Below are 18,670 nucleotides of genomic sequence, written 5' to 3' on the forward strand. Positions count from 1 at the left end.
TCAGTTAGATTCCAGAGAGGGAGTATCTCTCATCATTTTTATCTTATTGTCTTACTTTGTTTTTCTTCACCTTCCCAGCTGACATTTTATACATTTATTTACCTCTTTTATTATCTGTCTCTCTTACAAGGTAGTAAATAAGCAAAAATATACACATATCACATCAGGAATTGAGTCAAAGAACACACAGGAAGAACAATACTGCAATCAGATCCTGAAAATCAGAGTTGACTACACGTCTCTATAATCTTTTATTGCCAGTAAATTTACTTGTACGGAAGGCAAGAGAGATGCAATATTTTATCTTGACATCACTGTACATTACTTTTATCTCTAAAATTATAAAAGAAGGATAAATGTATTTTCAATTTTATACATGGTTTAAAAATATTGCAAAAAAAATAAAAAAACAAACTTAAACAAACGAAGCAGTAATTAAAACTTAGTGAAATGTCCAGTTTGAATTAAGAAGCCAAAATTATAGGCAAATTTAAAGAAATAATTGGCATTCTTCTATAAATTATACAGAAAACACAGCAATTGGAAATATATTACACATCTTTATAGCACCAGGATATTACTTTGTATCTCACTGAAAAATATTTAGATGTCACAAATGATAAATTTTTTAAATTTCAAGGGCTAATTATTTTAAGTAGAGATTTTTCCACTTGCAAAATTAACTTCTACTTCAAAATTAAAAGTAGGACTGCATCTTTTACTAATTAGACCCATGTTTTTGAATGTTATGCTTTCTATCAAAGCACTCACAATACTTAATTCAATGGAAAAATGAAAATTTATTCTATTCTAGACATTATCAATTTAGATATGATTTACCTAAATGATATAGAGAAATGCAAAGGTTACATCTTAAGATATTTCTCTACTCCCAAATCCCTCCTCTCTTTATCAACAAAATACCACAGAACCTCAAATTCCAAGTGAAGAAGCATTTAGGACACACTAACTTTTCTTTTGATTCCAGAGCAAGGAGGGTTTAATTGAGCTATGCAGTGTTTCACTCCTGGGTAGAAGTTGTGAGTACTGAGGAGTTTCAAGAGTTTTCTCAGCTCTCTTCTATACCATTACTCTTTCAGCACCAAGGTTAGCTCTTCAAGTTCTTCTCTGAGCTCTACTAACTCTTCACTTCATATTTTGTTTCTTCTTCTAAAGTCAGTGGATTTCTCTGTCTCTGTGTGCAGCCTTTTCCCATAGATACTATCTTATAAAAAGTGAGAAGGATATCTTGCAGTGGTGGGGAGGTAGGTGGTGGATAGAGCAAGCTAATGACAGGTAGTAGCAGGCACTAAAAAACACTATCTAATAAACAATGTAAAATAAGTTCAGATACTATTTATGATTTCAACCTTATTAGTATGTTCAAACAAGGTTAGTATTTCCATTTATATTTATTCATATAAACCATATTTATTATGAACCTACTAAGTACCATGTACTATTATTTCAGGGGTTACAGAGTGAAAATAAAACCCCAGTCTCATGGTGCTAATGCATTAGTGTAAGAAGAGAGACTATAAAACAAAGAAAAGAAGAAAAAGAGGTCACATGGCAACAGAAAAAGCAAAGTAATAAGGAAAAAACGAGGCAGGGTAAGGCAGAGTGATATTTTAGACAATTATCAGGGGAGGTCCCTCTCCTGAAGGGAGTGCAATAGCAAGCCAAGAACATTATTTTGCAGAATTGTTTAGACAAAGGGAGTAACAAGTGGAAATGCCTTGAGATGGGATTGTAGTTGGCTAATTCAATGTATAGAAGAAATCAGCATGGCTGAAGTTGGTGAGTGAGTAGTCTGTTTACTTTATTCTTTTAAAGAGTTATTTATATTTTTCTATCCCCAAAAAGATTTGAAAGGTTTTAATAGTAATAGGTGCATAAATACCTGCAATGCCATTCTATAAAACAAAATCCTTAGCTTACATCCTACCAAGTTAGATCACTTATAAAATGAGTTTGGAAAAGAAACACCGAAGCTTGGAGATTTTTTCAAAATGATAAAATGAAAAATAAATCCACAACTTTACCAAATGTGCCATGGCTTATCTTTGATGTTCTCTAAACACAGCAACTGAGACACTTTTACAGATGTCACTGCATCTCTAAGGTCCATTTTGTTTGCAAAGAATAAGATTGGTATTCGGCGGTGCTTAATATCTGAAATATAAAATAAGACTTTCATCATACTTCCAGCCTTATGGTCATTTCCCCCTAATTTATTAAAATTAAAATTCACTGAAATTGTTTTCCAATCACTTCTTTCTATACCACACATACATAAACTTTTAAAGACATAAACTGTCAGGTATATTTGAGTGATACGAGAATTTTAAAAATACTTCCAAGCCTTCTGGTTGGAGTTTTAAAACAAAGACAAGAGAAGTGGATCTGGGGGCTCATTAAGCAGTTACTGAGCAGCACCTACAAAAGGGTCAAATCGTGTTTTTTTTGTGTTTTTTTTTCGGTCAATACAAAGAAGGCAAACTAGAAGTAGGAGGAAGATGAACTGCATCCCAATTTTAGTTTTTAGTCACAGTATTATAAGTAATAAGCTAAATATTTTAAGAAGATATTTTTACTTGTTACAGTGTATGAAACATTTCTCCCTGTTTTGAATACATAATTCATTTAAATAGTTCAAAACGCAGAAGACACAAAATGGTGTGCAGTAAAAGGATCTCCCTCTCACCTTTGTCCAGGCCATTCACTTGTCCTCCCTAGAAGAGGCAACACATAGCATCCATTATATGGAGTCTTTTTAGAAATATTTTATGTTTGTAAATAGTTATTATATATGACTAGAGGCCCGGTGCATGAAATTTGTGCATGGGGGTTAGGGTCCCTAGGCCTGGCCAGCGATTATGGCTGATCTATGGGGCAACCAGCAGGGCGATTGGGGGGCCCCCGCTGGCACCCGCCTTGGCTGGCCTAGGGCCTGCAGGCTGGGGGCAGCTCCTATGTTGAGCATCTGCCCCCTGGTGGTCAGTGAGTGTTATAGCGACCAGTTCTTCCACTGTTTGGTCGATTTGCATATTAGGCTTTTATTATATAGAACTAGAGGCCCGGTGCACGAATTCATGCACAGGTGGGGTCCAGCTGCCCCGCCCCGATGGGGGCCTATAGGGCTGGGCCAGCAGGTGGGGAGGGGCCATGGGTGATTGGCCGGCTGGCCCCGCCCCCGATCAGGGTGTTGGGGCCGATCAGGGGCTGGGCCAGCAGGGGAGGGGGGAGCATCAGGGCCCAGATCAGGCTGGTTGGCTGCCGCAGTGCGCATCATAGCCACCAGTTGTTCTGGTCATTCTGGTCATTCTGCCGTTCCAGTTGCTGGGCTTTTATATATATAGATTATTTATACAAATAGTAGCAGGCTATTCTCACTTTTTATACCTTTTGCTTTTCACTTAATTTCATATCTTGGAGACTATCCATTACCAGTACATATAGAGCAGTTTCTTCATTATTTTAACTATTGTGGAATGTTCTGTCTTTTAGTACTATATATCATGATTTATTTAACCAAATTCAACTGACATATATTTATGTTGTTGCCAATATTTACAACTATAAACAATGCTGTGATGAATAAACTGCAGAACATTTTGTAAATGGGCCAGCATGTCTGCTAGATAAATTTGAGAAATGGAATTACTGGGCCAAAGGATATATAAATTGCTATTCTGACAGATAGCGATTACCTACAGAACTGCCTTCCCTTAAAAATTGTATCAATTCACACTTAAACAACATTGTATAAGAGTGTTTTCAGTGATAGGTAAAAAGTACTATGAGAATGTGTTTACTTTCATTGTTCTGAGAAAAGTCAAGAATCTATATATTCAAAATATGTTTATAATTCCTTCTTTATGAACAAGTTTGGCATATCATTTTTCTATTAGTTTTTATTTTCTTATTGATTTGTAGAAAAGGTTTAAGTAGGAAGGAAATAAGTCTTGTAGCTATGACATGAAATACAAATAGGTTTTCCTTGCCTGTCATTTGCCTTTGACTGCTTATGGTCCACTTTGCAATTCAAAACTTTTTATGGAGTCATAGTCATTGATTTTCTGTCTGTCTCTCTGTTTCTCTCTCTCTCTCTCTTTCTCCCCTTCTTCCCTCCCTCCTTTCCTTTCTTTTGTGTGTGTGTAGGATTCTGGATTTTGTGTTATAGTTAGAAAGATCCTCTCTTGCCCCAAAATTATTTTTAAAAATCTCCCATAGTTTCTTCTGTAGAGAGCGCCTGGGAAGGCACATGGGCATTCTTCCTTAATAACTGTCAGCTGAACCCAAGGCGACAGGCAAAGCCGTGTCTTGGTTACACATCTTACCAAAAAGGCAGATGTGTTCTCAGCATTGACTCTTATCTTTGCCCAGGTGTCGGGCAGTGGGTTTTGATATGTAAATCCAGTCTAGCACTAGGAATGGTCGGGCCTACTCAAGAATGCAAATAATCTCCTCTGTCTTGACTTTTGGTGAAACTTCCTGGTATTTGGGGTATAAAATAAACACGCTGCTTGGGCTCTGGGTCCCTGTCTCTCCATCAGAAGAGGGCAGCGGTCCACCCAGTCCCAGCTTTTTCCTTTTATCTCTGTGTCTTGTCTCTTTCTTTTATTTCTCAATTCCCAGCCCTTCTACTCGAAGAACCGGATCATCTCTCTTTCCGTGCTGGACGCGGAAAAGAGAGACCCTGCCATATTCTTCTACTGCTGTAATAGTGTAATTTTTACATTTCCATAAGCTGGAACTTATTCTGGAGCAGAGAATGTCAGAATAGATAAAAAAAAAAAGACATAACAACATGATGTTTATAAGAAACATAATTTGAGATAAAGTAGCTTTAACCTTTTGCACTCGGATGTCGAGTATGACTCGACATGGTTAGCATCGGTAGCAGCTCGTATGTATTTGAAATATAAAAAAATCCAAATAAATAAGTTTGTATGAAAAGAAACTCCAGTTTTTTATTCTACTGCCACACTTTGTAAAATCTGGGGTATTTAAAAAATTAAATCCCGAGTAGAATAAAGGAATCGAGAAAAAAGCAAGCGAGTGCAAAGGGTTAAAAGATGAAGGGTATCATCAAAGAAAAAGAAAGGCAGTAAAATTATAAAATGGTCAATTAATCAAGAAGACAAAACAATTTTAAGTATGTTTGTATCTAATAACCTTCTAAACACATAAAGTAAAATATGACAGTATTAAAGGGAAATACAAAGAAATCCACAATCATAGATGCTTCAACACTCCTCTCTCAGAAATTGACAGAACAAATAAAAAATCAGTAAGAATGTGGAAGATGTGAGCAACACTATTAACGGTCATTTATAGAACATTTCACACAACAACAGAAAAATACACATTCTATTTAACTGCAGGTGAAACACAAGCCAAGTTAGACCATATATACTGGGCCATGTATTTTGAAGGGTGAAATCATATAGAACGTTGCTTGATCAAGTGGAATGAAATTAAAAATCTGTAACAAAAGATACATACAAATTTCCCATCTATTTGGGAAATTAAATAATATACTACTAAAGATTCTAAGAGTCAAAGAAGAATTCACAAGGTAAGTTAGAAAATACTTTGACCTAGATAATAAAAAAAGTTATCGAAATTTGTGACATGAAGCTAAATCCTTAGAGAATATGTATTGCTTCAAATGCTTATATTAGAAAAGGTATAAAATCGATGTTGTCCATTCCCATCTGAAAAAGAGACAATGAAATACAAAGGGAGTAGAGACAGTTCATAATAAATGAAGAGGAGAGAATAATGGCAAAAGAGGAAATTTAAAATCCCAGAAGTTCTTAGAAAATTAATAAAACCAATAAACTTTTAAAAAGATTGAGCAAGAAGAGGGAGGATACATAAATTACTAATACCAGGAATGAAAGAAGATATATCATATGGATCTTGTAGACATTAAAAGGATAAGGAGAGGATGTTATAAATAATGTTATGCCAATAAATCTGACAACTTAGATAGTACATTAATAAATCTGGTCACAAATTACCAAAATTGACCGAAGAATAAATATAACTTTAATGGTCTTATATCATTCAAGGACTTGAATTCATAATTCACGCCCCTCACTCCATCAACACACACACCAAATACTTACAGTGGTATATCATTGCTATATTCTGTCTAACATTTAAGGAAGAAATAATAGCAATTCTACACAAATCCAAAAATAAAAAATAAAAAGAAGTATATACTCTCCAACTCATTTTATGAAGCCTCTATATCTCTGAGACAAAATCAGATGAGGACATTATAAGAAAGAAAGTAAAAAACCCAAAACTGGTAGTCAGCAGCATGTTGGCATGAGAGGATCTCCAGTTCTTTCCCACTGAGGTGGGACAGCTATAATTCAACCAAGGATTCTCTGTTTAAAACACAAACATGTCTGAGAATTGTGCACCGAGACAGCTGAAGGTGGACTTATTTTAGCAGTGGAGACAGAACGGTAGGGAGAAGGACAGAGACAGAAGTAATGGGCAGCCAGGCGCTGGCTGTCGACCCCGGCGGGCATGATAGCAGTGAAGGGCTGGGGTGCAGCCCCCAGTGGGCAGACCAGCCTCGAGGGCAGAGACAGCAATCAGACCTGGGTGGCTGGCACACACTGAGGCTGAGCCCAGGGTCAGAGAAACAGTACAAAAAAATCACTGTGCTTGAAGCCTGCCGGCACTGAACAAAGGGCTCTGCATGCACAGGAATCAGCCCACCCTATCCCCGTGTGTCCCACCTGGCACTTTAATCCTCAACTAGGCAAATGTCGAAAGAGCTAGAGAAAAAAAATACATTCCAGCCTAAGTAGTCTGTAGACACTGGGTCTAAACTCAGGAGGAAGAGCAGAACCACAGGCAAGAACCGCTTCATCCCGCCCACCCATCCCTCACCCATTGCAGAATAGCCTGATAGAGGCAGCTGGGGGCTTCTGGCTACAGGAAGGCGGTGCCAGGAATACAAACCCCACACCTTGCAATACACAGGAGTGCAGCCCCGAGACTGAGTTGACCAGGTGGTAAAGGGAATATGCAGCCTTTTCCACCAGTGGAGCCACACCCACAGAGATCCCAGAAGCCCCAGCAGTGCAGGTAAGAGAAAATGAAACTTGCACTTCAGCGCCACCTTCTGGAAAACACAGGAAATACCTCTCTTATCAACCTGTTTAACATCTATATACAGTAGGTCCTCGGGTTACCTCGGAGATCCGTTGCTACGGAGTGACATAACGCGATTTTTGCTGTAAGTCGGAACCCACCTACACAAGTACTTACATCACTCAAATGGAGCACATACAACAGCACTAATGAAGTGAAACAGTAAAAGAAATTTAAAAGAAAGATAACAATTCCTGACCTTTACTTGCGGTAAATAAATAATAAAAATCATAAAGCACATATGTACATACGTCAAAATGATGGAACTTTTTTTTATAAATAAATGGGAGATGGCGACGTAACCACGAAACGACGTACATCAAGTCGAATGTAACGCGAGGACTGCCTGTACATAAAAAGCCAGTGACCCGAACACTGTAACAACCAGAACGACCAGTTGCTATGTCGCCCACTGTGGTCAGCGAACCAGCCCAATCTGGGTTGGGGTCGGCTGGCCAACCTCCTGCGGCCCCTCTCCCCAGCTGGCCCTGCCCCTGATCGCCCCCCTACCCCAATAGGGGGCGGGGCCAGCCAGCCAACCTCCTGCAGCCTCTCCCCCTACCCGGCCCCACCCCAGATTGACACCCCCATTCGGGGGTGGGGCCAGCCAGCCCACCATCCACAGCCCCTCCCCTCGGCCGGCCCCAGTCCCGATCAGCTCCTACCACCCTGATCGGCCCTCTGCCCCTACCCCCAGCCAGCTCTGCCCCCGATTGGCCCCCCCCCCCACACCAATCAGGGTTGGGGCTGGCTGGCCCACCACCCACAGCCCCTCCCTATAGCCAGCCCCATCCCCAATTGGCCCCCCACCTCAACTGGAGAGTGGCCCGCCAGCCAAATTGCCTGTGGCCACTCCCCCAGTTGGTCCGGCCCTGATCGGCCCCGATCAGGGCAGGTCGGCCGGCCAACCTCCCACCGTCTCCTCCTCCCAACAGGCCTGGCCCCAAGCTGCCCTGATTGGGGCCGGGCTGGCCAGATCCCACCCGTGCACGAATTTGTGCACTGGGCCTCTAGTCTATATAATAAAAGCCTAAGCGACCATTACGGCAAACGAGCAGAACAACCAGTCACTATGATGTGCACTGACCACCAGGGGGCAGATGCTCAATGCAGAAACCGGGCTCATGGCTGGCGAGTGCAGAGGTGGTGGCGGGAGCCTCTCCCGCCTCTATGGCAGCACTAAGGAGCAGCGAGCTGAGTGGTAAGGAGCAGCAAGCAGGTGGGTGGTAAGGAGTGAGGGGTCCCAAACTGCTAGAGGGCGCAGGCCAGGCTGAGGGACTCCCACCCCCCAGTGCATGAATTTCGTGCACTGGGCTTCTAGTTGAAGTATAAAGTTTTTCAAAAAGCAATTTTTGCCCTGGCTAGTTGGTTAGGTTGGTTGGAGTGTAGTCCTGTGCACCAAAGGGTTGCTGATTTGATTCCCAGTTAGAACATATACTTAGGCTGTGGGAGGCAACCAATCAATGTTTCTCTCACATGATTTTTTTTTTCTCCCTTCTCTCTCTCTTAAATCAATAAAAACATATTCCCAGGTGGGGGTTAAAAAAAACACACAAAACAGAGAAATAAGTCATCAAGCACACTGAGTAACCAAGATAACAAGGGGATTCAGAAAGTAACAGAAAAATCTCCAGAAAATAGACTAAGACATGAGAAGAATGTAATTTAAATGACAGAAAATTGAAGATTTCAGTTCTCAAAAATCTCAACAAGATACAAGAAAACTCAGAAAGGCAATTGAATGAACTAAGATTTAAAAAAAAAAAAATCAATGAACTACTATAAAAAAGAACCAAACAGAAATCTGGAGCTGAAGAACTCACTAAATGAAATGAAGGATGAACCAGTGAGCTGAGGAGAAGATCAGATGGAAGAAAGAATTAGTGACATAGAATATACAAATCTAAAAATGACTTAGGTGGTAGAAGAGAATCGAGAGGTAAAAAAAAGCACTCTAAGAGAATGATCTGATTACATTAGAAAGAGCAATCTATAACAAAAGTGTGATATGCAAATTGACAGAACGACCAAACAGCGGAACGACTGAACAGCGGAACGACCATCCAGATGACCTTCTGGAACAACCAAGGGGCAGGGGGCGGGGCTGTGAGGCAGCCGGGGCCACAAAGACCGAGAAGCAACTGAAGCAGCCAGGGCTGCGAGGGCCTACCCTTGCACGAATTTCATGCATCGAGCCTCTAGTCTATATATATAAAAGCCTAAGCGACTGAATGACCAAACAACTGAATGACTGGTCACTATGATGCGCACTGACCACAGGAGGCAGACGCTCAACACAGGAGCTATCCCCTGATGGTCAGTGCACTCCCACAGCCAACCTCCCATGGCCCCTCCCCCTGGCTGGCCGGCCAACCTCCCACAGCCCCTCCCCCCAGCTGGCAACCTCCCACAGCCCCTCCCCCGAGCCGGCTGGCCCGAATGGCCCCTCCCTGCGCCGGCCAACCTCCTGTGGCCCCGATCGGCCGCAATCACTGGCCAGGCTGAGGGACCCCACCCTGTGCACAAATTTGTGCACTGGGCCTCTAGTACATACATGCATGAAAAGATGGCAACCAAAATCATTTTGATAAGTATTGAGATACATGGATTTTTACTTTCTTTCTATCTGCATAATTTGCTATTGACACATATTATTTATATAATCAGAAAAAAGGATGTTTTTATTTTGGGGGAAATAAACATCACCGACCCGAAAAACATTGCAAAAAGCTTTGCAATTTAAAAAACACATGGTGCTATAGCTAAAGATATTATGAGTTATGCATAAAGTTTTTAAGAAAAGTTAATTGTACAGTGCAGGTAATACTTTTTGCCAACACCAAAGAACAAAACATCCTATGTAAACAGACGGACACGAACACACACACACACACACACACACACACACACACACACACACATACCTGGATGATTCAGAAGAGTATCAAGTTCTTCTTTGGCCACAACCATTCTTAATCTATCACTACTATCAATGACAAAAATAATGGCTTGTCCATCTCTGTATAATATAAAGAATGACAAAAATTAAAAATAAACTTACACAATTTTCCATGTTTACTCTCCATTTGCATGTCATAACCTGTGTATTATCTCTTCATATCCTATGTGCATTTATCATTATAGGAGCTTTGGTACTGTTTCTTATTAGTTCATATGAGTGAACTATTATATTAATCATTAGTGGTTATAACATAATTTCTTTTCACTTAGATGATAATAGGGTATAACTTAATGACTTGTTATTTCATAATTTTAAAGAAATTACAAGTAAAACCACAACCCATTACACAGATATAACCATTATTAATTTTTTGTGTAAATCAATTTCGACACTGTGTGTAGTCACATATGAATATCTACATCTATACAAATGGAATCCTCCTGTTTTATACACTGCCTTTTTGACATCTATGTACATTTCCTTGACCTTTTTCACTGTATAATTTTAATCACTTTTATATGAAACATTAAAGCTCTACACTAGTGTTTCTCAAATAATTTTTACCATAACCATAGTAAGACATACATTTTATATTAAGATGCAATAGACACATAACTATATGTAAATATATTTGAAATAGGTCCCCTGAAACAATACTTACAAATAGCTTTTATTTTATTCTATTTTATTTTTTAAGCTGATAGCCAATCACTGAACTAGTTTAAGGATTCACTTATAGATCACAGTGGCACTTCAAAAATCACTGATTCCTTCCTCACCCTTTCTTTTAATAGTTATAAAGTATTCCATTGCATGATGTGCCATCAAATATTGTCAATCTTCTATCGTTGGACTTACAGGTTATTTCTAATTTTCATTATTATGAAAAACTTCAAGATAAGCATTCTCCTAAATACATTTTATAATTTCTTAACATTTTAAAGATCTGTTCTTAGGAATAAAATTTCTAGGAGTGTATATACAATTAAAAGTTTTAGATAAACATTGATAAATTGCCCTTCAGAAATGCTATATCAATGTATACTACTCCCAGCATTTTTCCTACCCCCTTTCAGCATGGTCCTTATCATTCTTTTCAATTTTTGCCATTCTAACATTATGTTATTTTACTTTGTATTTCATGAATTGCTAGTGAAGTTCAATAACTTTTCATATATTTATTGGACACTGATTTTTTTTTTGTGAATCACTTATTCAGTCATAAATTAAGATTTTAAAGTTCAATGTCATTGTTAATCACATAAATATAAAACTAAAACAACTTTAAAAAATACTTAAAAATATATATTTGTATTGATTTCAGAGAGAAAGGGAGAGGGAGAGAGATATAGAAACATCAATGATGAGAAAGAATCATCGATCAGCTGCTTCCTGCATGCCCCACATTGGGGATCACACCCACAAACCGGGCATGTGCCCCTGACTGGGAATCAAACCCTGATCTCCTGGTTCACACAACCATTGAGCCACACCATCCGGGCTTACACAACTTTTGAATACCACTTTGTCCTGTCACTTAAAAACTATAAATGCAGATTATCACAGTCATATACTACACTAGTGAATATAGAAACTGGTACAACTAGAAATATCTTTCAAGAGCTTTAAAGATGGTCAATCACTTTGAGACAGTAATTTTATTTCTGGTATTTACTCTATGGAAAAACAAAGCGTGACAAAGATTTATGCACTAAGATATTAATTGAGGGACTGTTTATTATCTTCAAAAACTGAGAATAGCCTTCCTATCCAGATAAAAAAACGATTGAGCAAATTTTGGCACAAGCATATGAATAATATTAGGCAGCCATTAGAGTTACAATCTTTGTGTGTTTTTCCTGATTTCCCTTATAGAATGTTAACTGAAAAAGAAGGACAAAAACATATTATATGTATGGTATATAATATTAGAAGGCTCCTTTCTCAATTATGTAAAGTGTACATTGTATATTTCAAAAACAATCTTTTAAATCTTTCAGTCTAATAGCTCAAAATGCACTTGTTCTCTAATAATCAGAAAAGTATAGAGACACAAAAAATAAATTTACTATTTTTGTAAAGTTGATAGTAACCATTTCACTATTTAACCTACAATTTATCTATAATATTCATGAATCCAATAACTTCTTCCAAAAAAATATTGAAGGGAGTTAAAATAAAAAAAGTTACCTTGTTTTAAAGTACTATTTTCCATGTATTTTTTTACTTTTTGTAAAGTAATTAGAATACAAATAATTTTTTTAAAAGTAGCTAAAGTAAACACATTATTGTTATTTATTTTAAAAATACTTTAATTCATTTTTTAGAGAAAAAGAGGAAGCGAGAGGGAGAAAAACATCGATATGAGAGTGGAACATCGACTGGCTGCCTCCTGCATACTGGGGATTAGGCCTACAACCTGGGCATGTGTCCTCACTGGGAATCGAACCAGTAACCTTTGGTGCATGGGATGACGCCCAACAAACTATGCCACACTGGCCAGGGCAAATACATTAATTTTAAAAAGAATTTTTCTAAAACCACTAATTGGAGCAGGAATTAACATTTCTATACTGAAAACTCAGGGTTTCTTAAAAAAAAAAAAAAAAAGTAACTCATTTCCCCAGGAAATTTAATGCAAGATACCACAACATGCCACTTTCCCTTTTCCAAACTAACCCTCAGATTTGAAATACACTTTTCCCTCTACCTCAGAGGTCCTCTGGATCAATATTTGATTTAAAGAGGACTTCAATCTATTAAAATAATCATTAAAAAATATCTGAAGTAAATATTCTGGGTTCCTATCTGAGAAATAAAATGTTTGTTCCCATATTAGCAGGAAAAATTAACCAATCTAAATCAAAATCTGATCTGGCAGTCATCACACACCATTTCAAGGCAAGTGTTCATAAGAGGCATTTAGTCAAGATATATTGCTTATAAGTTTCAGATTCTAAAAGTGAGTTATACTGCCTTTAAATGAAGAGTCCTAGTAATATTAGAAGTTAATAAATTCATTTTCACACTGAATAGAAACCTTGAGAGGGTGTAAGACATCTGGATGCTAGTAACTTGACAGCTGTTAATCTAATGTGAGTAGCAAGTGCTTGATTTGCATATGCTGAAAAGTATCTTTAGAATTGCTTATAGAATAAATGGGTCAAGAGTTCTGTTATTTTAACTAAATTTATTCAATAAATATTTACTGATGCATACACCCAGCATTATACTTGGTCTTGAGGAAATAATCTGAATGAAAAATAATCCCTGCCCTTGAAGAGGAGTTGACAAGACTTTAAGATGTAATAAGTGTGATTACAGAGATGTGAAACTACTGTGTGAGCACTGGGACAGAATAACTGGGCAAAATAGTGAAATTTCACAGAGGAGGGGACTTTTGAACGAGTCCTTAACACAAGGGTGGGGGGCCTGCAGGCTGAATAATGCTTGGGAAATCATTTGGTCTGGCCTTGTCAAGGCATGAGGGGTGAGTTAATTAAATGTCTGACCAAATATAGCAGGCTAATTTTTAAGTTAATAATTTTGTATGGCCTGCGAATGATGTTATAAATATCCAAATGGCCCTTGGCAGAAAAAAGGTTCCCCACCCCTGCCTTAAAGCATGACTACGTTAACCTTAGGCAGCAGAGTAGAGTAGAACTAGGTGTTAAAAACAGAACGGCCCTGACTGGTATGGATTAGTTGGTTGAGCATCACCCGTGCACCAAGAGGTCGCTGGTTTGATTCCCAGTCAGGGCACATGCTGGGGTTGAAGGCTGGATCTCTAGTAGGGGGCATGCTGGAGACAGCCCATCAATGTTATGTTCTCACAACAATGTTTCTCTCTTGTCCCTTCCTCTCTCTCTAAAAAAAATCAATAAACTATTCTTTTTTTTGTTTGTTTGTTTTGTTAATCCTCACTCAAGGATATTTCCCCATTGATTTTTAGGGAGAGTGAGAGAAGGAAAGACAGAGAGAAACATTAATGTGAGAGAGACACATCAATTAGTTGCCTCCTGCATGAGCCCTGACCAGGGCCTGGGCCAGGGAAGAGTCTGCAACCAAGGTACGTGCCCTTGACCGGAATTCAATCTGGGACCCTTTGGTCTGCAGGCTGATACTCTATCCACTGAGCCAAACCAGCTAGGGCAATAAACAATTTAAAAAAAATGTATGTATCTTTATTGATTTCAGAGAGGAAGGGAGGGAGAGATAGAAACATCACTGATGAGAGAGAATCATTGGCTGCCTCCTGCATGCCGCACTGGAGATGGAGCCCACAATCCGAGCATGTGCCCTGACCGGGAACTGAACCCTGATCTCCTGGTTCATAGGTCGATGCTCAATCACTGAGACATGCCGGCTGGGCCAATAAACTATTCTTTTTTTTTTTTTTTAAATTATTGATTTTTCTTTCTTTTTTTTTTAATTTATATTTTATTGATCTTTTACAGAGAGGAAGAGAGAGGGATAGAGAGTTAGAAACATCGATGAGAGAGAAACATCGATCAACTGCCTCTTGCACACCCCCCACTGGGGATGTGCCCGCAACTAAGGTACATGCCCTTGACCGGAATCGAACCCGGGACCCCTCAGTCCGCAGGCCGACGCTCTATCCACTGAGCCAAACCGGTCTTGGCAATAAACTATTCTTGAAAAAAAAAAAAAAAAGAGAGAGAGAGAACAACACATGCAAAAGTTCAAAGTTATAAAAGATTTCATGCATATGAGAAATAATGTGAAGTATGACTGTCCTTTTTATAAAATTAGAAAATGCACTAAATTATTTAAAAAATAAACACTGCAACCCAGTCCATGTGATCACTTGGATTTCTAATCATTATTTGTTATTACGATATACCCATCTAGTTAACCAACCTTCACTATTATACTTACTTATAATAGTGTTCCCAGAGGTTTCTATATCTTCCTTGACCTGACATGTCAAACACTGTAAAAGACAAACTAAAAAAAAACAAAAACAACAAAAAAACCATGACTATATTATAAGTTACTAATTTTAAAGTATAACTTTTACTTAAACTTTTAAATTGCTTTCAATAAAAGAAACCACTCTTGAGCCTTGGCCGGTGTTGCTCAGTTGGATGGGCGCCCTCCCATGCCCTGAAAGGTTGCTGGTTCGATTCCCAGTCAGGACACACATCCTGGTTGTGGGCTCAATCCCTGGTAGAGGGTGTGCAGAAGGCGGCTGATCAATGTTTTGTTCTCACATTGGTGTTTTTCTCTCTCTCCCCCTCTCCCTCTAAAAATCAATAAAAGAATCTTAAAAACAACAACATAGAAATCATTCTTGAATATACAATATTCAACTTGGGCCAATTTTTAAGTACAAATGCTATAAAATAAATTTGTTGAATAGAAATATGATTTTGTAATGAGTAACATAAAATAAAATGTTTTCTTTGCTAGTGAGGTTATCAACATTTGTCTAAAGTCTAAATTCTAAAAAATAATCCAGAGGTAGTGGTAGAAATATCTTAACATCTATGGACTCCTGAAAAAACAAAGTACTTTTTCTAAGAGTAGGAGGAATGACTAGAAAGGCCTAATATTATAATTTACCCACAGCTTCTTAGTCACAAATACAATAAAGTGAATTACCTGGATGATTTGAATTTCTCTATGCTGAATCCTATTGTTGGAACTATATCTTGAGATTGAGCCTTTAAGATAAGAAAAGACAAAGCTTAGAAATTTGCAATTATCAAAGATGAATTTTTTCCCCTCAAGTTAAAAAAGAGCATCCAGGTTTTCCAATTCTAAAAATCTGTTACTAAACAGATGGCAGGTTTTGCAATGGGATCACTGGGGGTAAATTCTTTATAGAAGTTGAAGGTTTACTAATTATGAATTTTTATGACATATATTAATTCACATTTTGTGGCTTGCTGCAAATTAAAATGGACTTAAAGTGGTTTGATAAGTCATGCTGAGTTCACATATAGGATTTTCTAATCTTTCAATACATACTTATCGAGTTTACATACACTATGGGGACTGTTCTCATGTCTGGATGGTATACACAGTCCCTGCTCTCATGGAATTTATAATCTAGATGATTAGTGTCTAGTATTCTTCTTATGAAGTGCCTAGTATCCTTCCAAAAATATCTTTCTTTTTGTTGATAATGTTGGGCAGAATTCATTTCCTGCTAAATAAACAATTAAGTTATAGACAAACACAATTTCGGGCAGCAATTAAGTGCAATGAGGTGTTTGGGGTGGGAGGCAATGGGGCAGAGGGTTTTTACGAGGCATGGAAAAGGGGTGCTCAGGAAAAGCTTCTCTGGGGAGGTGACATCTGACCAAGGAGTGAATATCAAGAAGAGGAAAAGTTATGACAAGATCTTGGCAAAGAACATTACAGTGAAATGATCCTAAGACAGGAAGAAACTTACCACTTGGGAAAAGTAGAAAGCCTTTATGTCTCAGGCATATTACGTTAGAGAAAAAGCTGTACGCAACAAAGGAAGGAAGGTACGGCCTTGAAGGCCATGATGAGGAATTCTTTTGGAGGAGAGACTGCAGGTGGGCAAGAGTACAGCAGGAGACCCACTGACAAGTCCCACAGGCAAGTAACAAGCCTTACAGTATACTGGCAACTTAACACAGTTTCTCCTAACATTTTCACAATCAAAACTGTTCCTTACTTTGATTAAAAATCATCCACCTTCTGATCCAGATGTCTAGAAGTTATTCTGGACTCTCTTCTTTTTTATATTCTCTATAAGATAGCCATTCAATAAGCTTCATTAGTTCCATCTTACTAACTTAGGTCAGACCCTTATAATTTCTTGCTTTGAATTATTATAACAGCCTCCTAATTACTAATTGCTAATAAGCTACCTTACTTAATTTCTCTAAGCCTTAGTTTTCTCAAATTTAAAATATATTATCCTTAACTAATAAAGTTATCATGGAAATTAAATGCGTTAATGGATGCAAGATACTCAACAGTGTCTGGTCCATAGCAAATACTCGAACGTTTGCTATTATTATAATTACTCTCACTGATTTTATTCTTGTCCCAATTTTCTCCATACTCCCATAAGTATAACTTTAAAAAAAATCCCCCTTCAGTTCATCTGATTGCTTTTATGTGAAAACAGGAAGAACAGAGAAGAAATTGTTGCCTCACATCATTAGTTCACTTTGCTAGTCTACTGGAAATTTAAAATTAAAATGGAAAGACAGAAACTGCCAAGTCACTGGAGCTTGGTCCCTTTCATGGGACCAATGTGCTGGTGAAAAGGCATTCTCAGAGCTACCTTGGTTCCGAGTTTGTTTGTTCAGCCTGTCCTTCCTTCTTATGAAGTGCCTCGTATTCTTCCAAAAACATCTTTTTTGTTGTTGATGATGTTGGACAGAATTCATTCCCTGCTACTCGGATTCATGCCTCATACTTTCAGTGCACAACAGATTTGGAATAGTCTTCTAATTTTTATTGCCCCCAAATACCCCACTGTTTTGATCTTAAAGGTTTCATGTGCCAATCTTGTGATAAAATCACCAGCTATTATTATTAGAAAAAACATACCAATAATAAAAAAAGTGAGGAAGTTAAAAGATTTAAGATATCTCCGAAAATTGAAGCCTTGCCCAGCTTCTTCACAAACTCTTTTGTTCCCAGAGAAGCTCCTTTTAACTTGCTGTTTTACTTAATAGGGATAAAATTAATCAACCTTGTTTTCCTCCTCTCACTTCTAAAGTCCTAATGGAAGATAATTAGAAAGAAGAAACTCCAAAAATTAAGCAGGATGGAACGATATATGTAAGCTGATGCTTCTATATTCAAGTGGGATTTATTTTTCTCTAAAGAATTTCAAAAAATAGTCTCCAACATTACTCTTCCTCTGCTCTATCCAGGAACAAATGAATTTTAGTCATTCTCAAAATCGGACAGGGAATGGTACAAAGTCAACAAAGAGCATAGGCATTATTACCTAAGAGGGACAGACCACTTAGGGCTGAGACAGCCCAGGGATAGACCAACATCAAGGAGAGAATGAGATTTCCGAGACAGACTCTATTTGGTTAGTTTCAGTAAGTCTAGTAAAAATTATATCCTTGGTGCCATCAATCATCATTGCCTGCCTAAAAATAAAAATGAAAAAAAATATCAGCCATCAATCTGTTTGTCCAAAACTATATTTAAGTGCCAAGTAATATTCTAAGGAATCAGTGTTAAACAATATAAGATCCATGCTCTTAGGGAATTTAAATTTATGGAGGAAATTTAGTAAACAAGTTACCAACTGAAAATTCAAGGTAATTTTAGATTATTTTAAATGCTAAGAATATAAAATTGGATGATGTGGTAGAATGAAAGCATGTTATGTTGAGAATGGGAGAAAAAAAACAGGAATTTTAAAATAAATGTGTTTATAGATGCATCTATCTCTAAGAAATGTAGCTAAGACCATATTCTTGAGAAGAATAATCAGGTTAAAATGTACCCCCTCTCTCCCTATTCATCAGTTTAGAAAACACCAGCAACCTC

The 18,670-nt window shown here is 37.9% G+C and overlaps 1 protein-coding gene across 3 annotated transcripts in view; it reads right to left on the bottom strand.

Annotated features, from left to right (window-relative positions):
* ARL6 (ADP ribosylation factor like GTPase 6) overlaps positions 1-18,670 on the bottom strand; it is a 49,464-nt gene that overhangs the window by 20,755 nt on the left and 10,039 nt on the right. For 2 of the 3 annotated variants that reach the window (XM_008157628.3, XM_054714057.1), the window contains exons 3-6: positions 15,773-15,834; positions 15,047-15,115; positions 10,110-10,204; positions 2,046-2,175 (exon numbers count right to left, since the gene is read on the bottom strand). In XM_008157628.3, coding sequence (XP_008155850.1) covers positions 2,046-2,175; positions 10,110-10,204; positions 15,047-15,115; positions 15,773-15,834 — 356 coding nt within the window. The remainder of the gene's footprint in view (positions 1-2,045; positions 2,176-10,109; positions 10,205-15,046; positions 15,116-15,772; positions 15,835-18,670) is intronic. The other variant, XM_054714058.1, reaches the window with a different exon arrangement.

This window comes from Eptesicus fuscus, chromosome 3, assembly GCF_027574615.1.
Source record: "Eptesicus fuscus isolate TK198812 chromosome 3, DD_ASM_mEF_20220401, whole genome shotgun sequence".
NCBI lineage: Eukaryota > Metazoa > Chordata > Mammalia > Chiroptera > Vespertilionidae > Eptesicus > Eptesicus fuscus.